Here is a 9,802-nt window from a genome sequence, read left to right on the forward strand (position 1 = left end):
GGACTGTGCGTCACAGCCATCGGCGAAGATGGGGGTGGGGAGGGGGGCACTATGGGAGTTAACAAACTGCAGTGTGGATTCCTTCCACGGCCGACAAAACCAGTCCGGTTGATGTGGTATGATGACTTAGCTCACAGCGTTACAGGTGACTGGAGACAGCTGGGAGCCGAAGGGGCGCAGAAGACGGACCTAAAACAGCCAGTGCGCTGATGGAGCCGGCAGTGTGAGCTGTAGTGAATCCCCAACCTGTGAGTGCTTCCCGGGACCAGCGCGTCACCTGAATGACGGAGTAAGAGACAATGAAGCAACTAGGGACGACGGGGATAAAACGAGTCCAAGTCACGGGAGTGGAAAAGCGCGTGCAATGACGGAAGGCGCAAGGGATAGAGCAGAGGAAAAGCAGAGGGGAGTTATCTAGCTCATTAGCAAGGCTCCCGGTGCTGGGGGAAAAAAACCTAAATAAAAGACGGAACAGATGTGCCAGGCGTGCGCAATTCTATAAACAAATCAACCCGGGGAAGCTGATTTTCTTTCTCAAAAGACAATACTTGAAACAGAAATGGAGCAAATCATGGAACCGGAGGGGACCACAGAAGGGAAAACTACGAATTTGGCACAATCTGCCGCCACCAAACTGTCCCAGATGAGCGAAAGAACTAAACAACTGGGCAATGTGATCCAAAACCCAGATCGGCAGAAACGGATTATTCTAGTAATAGTCTGTACAGCACTTTTGTTGGACAACATGCTTTACATGGTCATTGTGCCAATTATACCCGATTACCTCGAAGAGCTACAGTACGCAGCGGATCGTGCCGAAGCTGTTCTTCCGCACAGCAACTTAACTAACAGCACCTTCCACAAAACAGCCAAGGGGAACTTCGACCTACAGATTGGTGTTCTGTTTGCCTCCAAAGCCATCCTGCAGCTCTTGGTGAACCCGCTAAGTGGCACGTTCATAGACAGGGTCGGGTATGATATTCCACTCTTCATTGGCCTCAATGTCATGTTTCTGTCGACCCTTACTTTTGCCTTCGCTGAGAATTACGCGACTCTGTTCCTGGCGCGCAGCATGCAGGGCTTAGGCTCGGCTTTCGCGGACACCGCGGGCATCGCTCTGATCGCAGACAGGTACACCGAGGAGAAAGAGAGGAGCAAAGCGCTGGGTATCGCCTTGGCTTTCATCTCCTTTGGAAGTCTTGTGGCGCCCCCCTTTGGAGGGGTCCTTTACGAGTTCGCAGGGAAGCGGGTGCCCTTCCTGATTCTGGCCTGCATCTGTCTCTTCGATGGTATATTGTGCCTGACTGTGCTGAAACCCTTTTCTAACCAAGAACGAGAAAACATGCCAGTGGGCACCCCCATACATAAACTGATGATTGATCCTTATATAGCTGTAGTGGCTGGTGCTCTAACAGTTTGTAACATTCCTCTCGCCTTTCTTGAACCAACTATCGCCAAGTGGATGGAGGAAAATATGCATTCCAGCCAGTGGGAGATCGGCATGACATGGTTCCCTGCCTTCTTCCCTCATGTTTTAGGTGTATTTCTCACTGTCAAATTAGCAGCCAAGTACCCTCATCTTCAGTGGTTTTACGGGGCTATCGGTATGGTGATCATAGGTGCAAGCTCCTGTACAGTGCCAGCGTGTAAAACCTTTGGGCAGCTCATGATCCCGCTGTGCGGAATCTGCTTTGGCATCGCCTTCGTGGACACGGCGCTCCTGCCAACTCTGGCTTTCCTGGTGGATGTGCGACATGTGTCAGTGTATGGCAGTGTGTACGCCATCGCAGACATCTCTTACTGCGTGGCATATGCCCTGGGACCAGTGGTGGCTGGACAAATTGTGCACGACCTGGGCTTTGTCCAGCTCAATTTGGGCATGGGCCTCGCCAATCTACTTTACGCACCGGCGCTCCTTCTGCTGAAGAACGTGACACAGATGAAACCTTCGTTCTCCGAGCGAAATATGCTCCTGGAGGATGGCCCAACAGGACTGTATGACACAATTAAGATGGAGCAACGAGAGAAGAAAAGAAAGGGTTTGTGTACAACAATAGACGAGAATGGCATTGAAACATTTGCACAACGGTCGTATTCCGAAGAGGAATCCTCAGGAGGAGAGTTTGCGTAAATGTCCCTGAAATGAGTGTTAAAGTATCAAAGTGCCCATGTAGAATTGTGTGCATCTCTTCCGATCCAATCAATTTCATAACATGATTAGGATTGTGTAAAGATATAAATTATTTACAGCTTCTGGTGACAATTCTTCCGGGTATTGTGAAATCAAGTAGCTTCAAGCTTTTGCAGTAGAAATGCGCTCGCTGGAGTTTGTTCATCTTAAAGTGAGAGTATTGTGAAAGATTTGTTGAGATAAATGTTTATTCATTAACAGTATTTATGACTGTATCAGACACTGACTCATATTCAGGGATTGTGTGTAAATGTATTTTAACAAAAGAACAATTATAATGTATGCGTCTTTCAATGTAATCTGTATTCATTTTGCCAGAGTTGTGCTGCTAAACTCAATATGCAATACTGTTACACACGACGGTTTTAGAAAGGTAACGATGGAAATGAACTGAAATCTTCGTCTTGTTGTCTGATTATTCTTTGTTGTTTTTGGATGATGAACTTCTGGAATGCATAGCCTCGTTGTGTGATCTACGACTGTACATACATGTATATTCATGTAAATAATTAAATCAATATTATGTGAACGATAGTGTTTATGGAGATTATTTATTAAGCGATTCATTAAATCACTTCCCTAATTACACGAATTGTGGTATATGACACATTCGTTTCCCGCTGCATGTGAACATGATTACGATAATATGACGTTACTTTATAAATTACGATTGTATTTATAATGAGTATGTTGGTTTTTTTTTTCACTTTGAATGTTCGCCTTTGAACGCGAATTAGTTGAACAATCGAATATTACATATAAAACGGCCTGCAACTGATGTATTGTGATACTTATTAATTACAGTCATCTATTGTAAGGGCAACTCCTCCGGAAAAAAATAGGTTTTGCAACAATAATTATTTAATTTATAATCCTGGAGTTGATATTGTGTGTAACATCCTCAGTGTGTCACAGCATATGTGCTGGTTCAGAATTAAAATCATAATCATAATAAATTTAAAATACACAACGTCAATTAAATCAGTCGAAAGCAGTTAGATGGACTCAATCTGCACAAATTGGACTGAAAGTGTTGAGAATCCAGAAAGCAAAGGAAAACGTTCATGCAAAATACACCCCGAGTGTTCGTCGGCACAGCGTGTGAGCGCACGAGGCGTTCAGTTGGTGTGTAAATAAGGTGGCGTGAAGATGTGAAGTGCCAAATAAACTTCTCGACGAATAGCAGGACTTCTGGGAGGAGCCTGGCAGCCAAGAGAGTGAGGTACCCTCTCAGCATCTCTCCTGAGCCAGCGAGGGAGATGCACTCTTTCAATGTTGGAGATTGAAAGATCCTCAAAATAATACAAGGATCAAAGGAGTGAAATTAAAAAGAAATTCCACCAGAAATGGATTCAAGTCTAGACGGATAAACCTAAACTCCTCGTTTGAGACCCAGGACGAGTGGGATTGTTCTTTTCTTTCTGGTGAGTAAAACATTTCTATTTTTTAAGGATGGTTTATGGATGGTTTATTCAAATTTGATAAATGTAGCCTATTAGTGTTATTGATGACAGCTTGTTAACATCAAATACAGAAGTTTGCTAAACACTTTTGAAAAACATCTTAAAGTGTGCATTATTTTGTTGTTTTAGGCGTGACAGTGATGCATTGTATTTATTAGGTAGTATTGCACTTTTTTTCTGAAATATTTGTGCAACGTCTAAAGACAGCTCCTTTAGATCTTGAGAGATGTTATAAAGCGACTTGCATGATCTTGATACTGATAACATTGTATTTGTGGATGCAGAGTCTGTCGCTGCCCCCTCAGCAGCATCCCCCCCGCCAGTATGCCAGTTCTAGACCAAGAGCCCTCCAAAGGCTTAGGAAGCAGAGATGTAATTATGAACTGATCGTACATCTACTGTATATGAATGGAGTCTGTGAGATACATAATGTATTACAAACAATAAGGAACATATATAATTACATTAAAGAACACTAACATGCATTCAACATCAAATTTACTTTTATGATATTTATAAATAATTGATGCTTTGGCACTTACATTCAATATTCTCTTCTTTTGATTGATTACTTTGGCTGTTCTCAACAAGTACAACAACAAATTATATGGATTCAAACATATTTATTTAACATGTCCCACACTGCTCAGGGTCTTCCTAAGCTGCCCCTCCCCGCTCTGAAAGACACACTGGACGAGTACCTGAGGTGTGTAAAGCACCTGCTCACAGAGGAACAGTTCAACAAGACCCAACATGTGGTGGAGCAGTTCAGAGCACCTGGAGGAGTGGGGGAGTTACTGCAGAGCAAACTCATGGAGAGGAGGGACAACACGGCAAACTGGGTAAATGACATCACCTGGTCACACAATTAAACAATTTTAAACAGATTTAAAAAGGCAGACTATTTTTATGTCTTTAATCGAATGCCTCTGTGTCTGACTGTAGGTGTACGACTACTGGCTGAAGGACATGTACCTGAACAACAGAATGGCTCTGCCCGTCAACTCCAGTCCTGTGATGGTCTTCCCGCAGCAGCACTTCAAGGCTCCCATCGACTCTTTAAGGTATGAGACAGAGTACGGGGGGTAATGAGTCATGAGAGAACAGGACAGATCACAGAAGGTCATTGTCACGCAGTTGTCTACAACAGAAACTGTGAAGGAAGAAGCATTATACCACTCTAAAAGTTACTGCTTGACAGGCATTTTTTTGTTGGTGAAAGACATGATGAATTAGACTGGTTATGATTGATTATTGCAAATTGAACACTTCCTAGCGACACATTGACAGATAGGGTCATTACCTAGAACACCTTGAGGGCTGCGAGGCCAGTCCAAGCTACAATGAAGGCTGTGGTTTGGTTAACCTGGTATTGATCTTAGACTGGCTCCTTAACCAGATGATTAACATATAGCATACTGTTAAGTAAGTGTAATACAGCGAAGTACAGAGAGTATGAGAAGGAGAGATACAGTACAATATGTGTGTGTGTTTGTGTGTGTGTGTGTGTGTGTGTGTGTGTGTGTGTGTGTGTGTGTGTGTGTGTGTGTGTGTGTTTGCAAGTGTTTTACAATTTAAAAGTTTTTCTTTCTTAGGTTTGCTGCTCACTTAATTTCTGGGGTTTTGGAGTACAAGATTCTTCTTGATTCGTAAGTTAATTTACAATAAGAGAACAAATTAACTTAAATCACAACATAATCAATTTTCACATGTGATTCATGTGTAACTAAAAGGCATGATGAAGTAATGTCTGTGTGTAGACGTTCTCTGCCGGTGGACTGTGCTCGGGGCCAGCTGGCTGGAACTCCTCTTTGCATGGAGCAGTACTATCGCCTCTTCTCGTCCTACCGTCTACCGGGGCCGGAGAGGGACACGCTGGTGGCCCAGGAGAGTAGTGTGATGCCTGAGCCTGAACACATCATCGTTGCTTGTAAAAATCAGGTCAGACAGTGAAAACACAAATCCAAAGTTGTCAAAGACCAGTTTATCAAAGTTTCACAATTAGTCATTTGAATAAAACTGAATCATCCTTTAAGTCTCTGCTGCCCTTCGACATCCTACCAGATATCAGAAACAATTCTCCTAGGCTCGGGTCTGCATTATGTTTTCCCAGCTATTATTTGGGGACGAGTGCACTGAAACATCTTATGTCCAATCTGAACTGTCCAGTTCTTTGTGCTGGATGTGGTTATCAACTTCCGCCGACTGAATGAAAGAGACCTGCTGACTCAGCTGGATAAGATCGCCAGGATGGCTGACAGCGAAGAAGAACTACTCCCACCTATTGGCCTCCTCACTTCAGATGGACGGGCAGAGTGGGCAGAGTCCCGCAGTGTGCTGATGAGAGGTACGAGTCAGGTGGATCTCAGTGTTTCCAAGTCTATTTACCCAAACAAATTAACTTTTGTCCCTTGAATCTGCTCCAGAGTCCACTAACAGGGACTCTCTGGACATGATAGAACGCTGTCTGTGTCTGGTCTGTCTGGATGACGCCAATGGGCTGGAGCTAAATGACACAACACGATCCATGTTGATGCTGCACGGCGGAGGAGTGGCTAAGAATGGGGGCAATCGCTGGTACGACAAGCCAATGCAGGTTAGTGAGCACAGTGAGGCTACTAATGATGCTGGCCCCCTTAACTTGTTGCACACTAAAGAACTTGTTCAACAGTTACAGAAAACAAGGATAAACGGAGAAAATAAACGAGGGAGCTCCTGAATAAATGATGCAAATATCAGAACTGAACATATGAATGTTCCTTTCTCACAGTGCCAGTGAAGATAATTAGCCAATCCCATGCCAAATTAACAATTTACACTGAAAGAAATCCTGACAGAGTGGACGTCTCCATTGGATTACAAGCCATCCGCCTGAAGCCATTAGCATACACTTTGATGGAGATGTTTTGATAAATTGGAGGCTTCCCATTTAAATTCTTTCTTTCCTGCAAATGAATTGAATATTAGATAATCAAGCATTGCAGTCTGTGAGAAATTAGAAAATCCCACTGACAATAGCATGGCTGTGTCAGTTTGTTGTAGGAGCTGACGGCTGCTGCGGAGTCGTGTGTGAACACTCACCTTTTGAAGGAATTGTCCTTGTGCAGTGCACAGAATATCTGCTCAAATACATGTAAGACATTCAATGGGAAATAGGTGTGTGATATGATTAGAACATCCAAATAAGACTATCCTGAAAAAAAAAGCCAAATGATATGATATACTCATGTGAGATTAGGATTGGCAGCCCATCAAAGCTGGTCCGGGCTGCGAGTGTGAGCGAGCTGCCTGCACCACGCAGGCTCCGCTGGAAATGTACCCAAGAGATCCACAAACTCCTCGCCTGTTCTGCTGATAAACTACAGAGGTGTGGGTTCATTCTGGTTTCTGTACAATCAAATACATGAATAGATGATTTCAGCTTTTACTGGAGCGCGATGTATCCTTACTTGCTCAGACAGGTGAAAAACCTGGACGTGAATGTCCACAAATTCTACGATCACGGGAAAGAGTTCATCAAGAAGCAGAAAATGAGTCCCGACGCCTACATCCAGGTTGCTCTTCAGTTAGCCTACTACCGGTAAGAAAGAGATGACTACAACAGGGCTGATTCTTATGCGTCACATTGACGCAGGGCTCCAAGCTCCAAGACGTTTTATCTTTGTGTGTTTCTCCAGATGTCACGGCAGACCGGTGTCTACCTATGAGAGCGCTTCTATTCGGCGTTTTCAGGAGGGACGGGTCGACAACATCCGCTCTGCCACAGCAGAAGCTCTGGCCTTTGTCAAAGCAATGACTGATGGGAAACTGAGTACAAACGTAAGCTGTTATAGTCAGACTGTCCACGTTAAATAAAATTGTCGGTTGAATTTGCCTTTGAGAGTGTCATTCGATGTTCTACTTCAGTCCGTGTTGATGAACACCAACATGATAACTGTGCTCACAGTAAGTAGAGGGGTTGAATAATCTAGTAATCTCATTTGTTTACAACCACAGGATACGGAGAAGATGGAGATGTTACGAAGTGCCATAACCGCACAAACAAAGTACACTATTCGGGTGACTATTCTCGATCCTCAAACACATCTATTATGACGACATTGACTTCACTTGCCAAAGAAAACGCCATAACACATGTGTTCATTCTCCTTTTTTAGGCCCTAACAGGGATGGCAATAGACAATCACTTACTGGGACTACGTGAGATTGCACACGAACTGAAGATGGAGATGCCAGAAATATTCAAAGACGAAGCCCATCTCATCTGTAATCAGTTCATACTCTCAACAAGTCAGGTATTGTCATCTGATATTAAAACATTAGACTGAAGCTATATTTAATCAAAAATGTCTTAAAGGGCCACTCCACTGAAGTCTGAAAATATATCATCAGTGTTGAGATGTAACATATTTAACAGAAAGACAAACACACTCGTTAAACTGTCAATAGTTCAGTACTGAAGGATTCGCTCTTCCCTCAGGTTCCTACTACTGTTGAGATGTTCTGCAGCTACGGGCCGGTGGTTTCAAACGGATATGGAGTGTGTTACAACCCTCAGTCAGAACACATTATCTTCTCTGTGTCCAGTTTCCGCGAGAGCCCGCAGACAAGTTCAGCAGAATTTGTCAAGAGTCTGGAGCAGGGACTCCTGGACATGAGGGATCTCTGCAATAAATGTAATCACAGCTCCAAACCGACGCAGCAAAGACAGGGTGAGACACTGGAGACGCACACACAGACAGACACAAAGTGGCAAAACAAAACACCTCAGAGACCAAATGACCTGACCGAGAATCAGAAAACACTGCCGGAGGTTCTGCTGAAGACACCAGACCAGACTAAAGTGGAGGCTCAAACCCAGACTTCTTCACAGGAAGAGGCACAAGTTTTAAAGAATGGAAGAAACCCAGAGGGAACCGTCAGTGCCAGTGAAAAAAAAATGGTGATTTGATTTTAAGTGTATTTTTGTCCTGTCGAGATATGAACTGTAACTGTGATACAAAATGTTACACAAATCTGTGTTGTTGTATACTGTAAAATGTATGACGTGCTGATGATAATCTAATTTACTTATTCTTAATGAATATTGGAAGTGGTTGGGTATTATAGACGGACATTTTCAGTTTCACATGTAATATCCAACATACAGCAGTGATTCAAACGTCTGTCAAAATGTGCAGGTAAAAAAAAATTAAGCTAAGCTTTTGATTGTTGTTTTGCACTTAACTGGCATGAATCAGCCAAAGAAAAGAGTATTTATATTTATGTATTTTTTGGTGTTGAGCTAAATTAGTTTGTCATCTCACTAGATGTCAACTTGCAATTAATATGCTGCTATCTAATAATTTTCTGAATATGAACTTGTTTTAACTAGAACCTTCTCTGCAATTTCCATTTGTGTTATACATTGTGTCTAATGTACCAACAATACACGTGCTATTACTTACATGTCTATTTAGCAACAAACGTATCCTCTTATAAAATCATTAGATCTATTCCATACGCTGGAAAGAGCAGCTGACCAAGATTTTAAAGGGATGCTGTTTAGCTTATCAAAGAATGTTAAGTGTGATGTAATGTAAAAATTGTTTAATTGTAAATCTATGAAAAAAAAATATATCTATTAAGTTATTTATTTTTGTATCATATAATGTAATGTTTCAAAGTGTAAATGTAAGATTTAAAAGTAAATATATGAAACTTATTAACCATAGGTTATCACTGTGTTAATGACTGTCCAATTGTATTCATGAAGTACTGTCGAAGAATAAAAGAGCGAAACCACCTTTGCATCGACCTTATGAATCTAACGGCGTCGTAGAACACAGGCTTCAAGGTCTTCTGTGTGTTTCCTTGCGGGTCCAATCGGGATACCAACATGTTGTGTCTTTTTTGACTGATTAAGTGAGGTCAAACAGCGTGTGTCCAATATGTCTGCAGCCGCTCTGAGATCCAAGTGCAACATGGTGGAGCTGGTGGTCAACCAGCTGGAGGCTGGTGAGCATACAGCCTGCAACCTGACTCACACGGTCACACAGCCAAATCTATCTCAAGTCCGCTGACACAAGACAAGTCGGGTTTGGTTCGAACCAAAGAGCCTCCAGTAAGTCTGTAGCAGTAAAACATCTGAGTGTATTTGCTTTAAACC

The 9,802-nt window shown here is 42.7% G+C and overlaps 2 protein-coding genes across 2 annotated transcripts; both read left to right on the plus strand.

Moving 5' to 3' along the window:
- The first annotated feature begins 138 nt into the window (after window positions 1–138).
- Window positions 139–2,713, plus strand: LOC137780029 (probable vesicular acetylcholine transporter-A). Its single transcript, XM_068568345.1, has one exon. It carries the CDS (start codon window positions 560–562, stop codon window positions 2,129–2,131), a length of 1,572 nt encoding a protein of 523 aa, XP_068424446.1. The 5' UTR covers window positions 139–559; the 3' UTR covers window positions 2,132–2,713.
- Window positions 2,714–4,286: 1,573 nt separating this feature from the next.
- chata (choline O-acetyltransferase a) lies at window positions 4,287–9,414 on the plus strand. The gene is made up of 13 exons (XM_068567984.1): window positions 4,287–4,496; window positions 4,600–4,718; window positions 5,250–5,303; window positions 5,415–5,595; window positions 5,824–6,001; window positions 6,081–6,250; window positions 6,687–6,787; window positions 6,893–7,021; window positions 7,112–7,234; window positions 7,332–7,473; window positions 7,651–7,713; window positions 7,812–7,949; window positions 8,135–9,414. Exons 1-13 carry the CDS (start codon window positions 4,287–4,289, stop codon window positions 8,603–8,605), a joined length of 2,079 nt encoding a protein of 692 aa, XP_068424085.1. The 3' UTR covers window positions 8,606–9,414.
- Window positions 9,415–9,802: the final 388 nt, after the last annotated feature.

The sequence above is a fragment of the Clinocottus analis genome, unplaced genomic scaffold (genome assembly GCF_023055335.1).
Source record: "Clinocottus analis isolate CAN_PGR_092001 unplaced genomic scaffold, fCliAna1.0.p SCAF_8, whole genome shotgun sequence".
In the NCBI taxonomy this organism is placed as follows: Eukaryota; Metazoa; Chordata; class Actinopteri; order Perciformes; family Cottidae; genus Clinocottus; species Clinocottus analis.

What these genes read in the sequence shown, in the direction of transcription:
- chata (XM_068567984.1), top strand. Translation starts at nt 4,287, where the DNA reads ATGTCCCACACTGCTCAGGGTCTTCCTAAGCTGCCCCTCCCCGCTCTG. An exon ending in CCGCAGTGTGCTGATGAGAG is followed by an intron (nt 6,002 to 6,080) that starts GTACGAGTCAGG and finishes AATCTGCTCCAG; the next exon opens with AGTCCACTAACAGGGACTCT. An exon ending in TCTGCTGATAAACTACAGAG is followed by an intron (nt 7,022 to 7,111) that starts GTGTGGGTTCAT and finishes TTACTTGCTCAG; the next exon opens with ACAGGTGAAAAACCTGGACG.
- LOC137780029 (XM_068568345.1), top strand. Translation starts at nt 560, where the DNA reads ATGGAGCAAATCATGGAACCGGAGGGGACCACAGAAGGGAAAACTACG.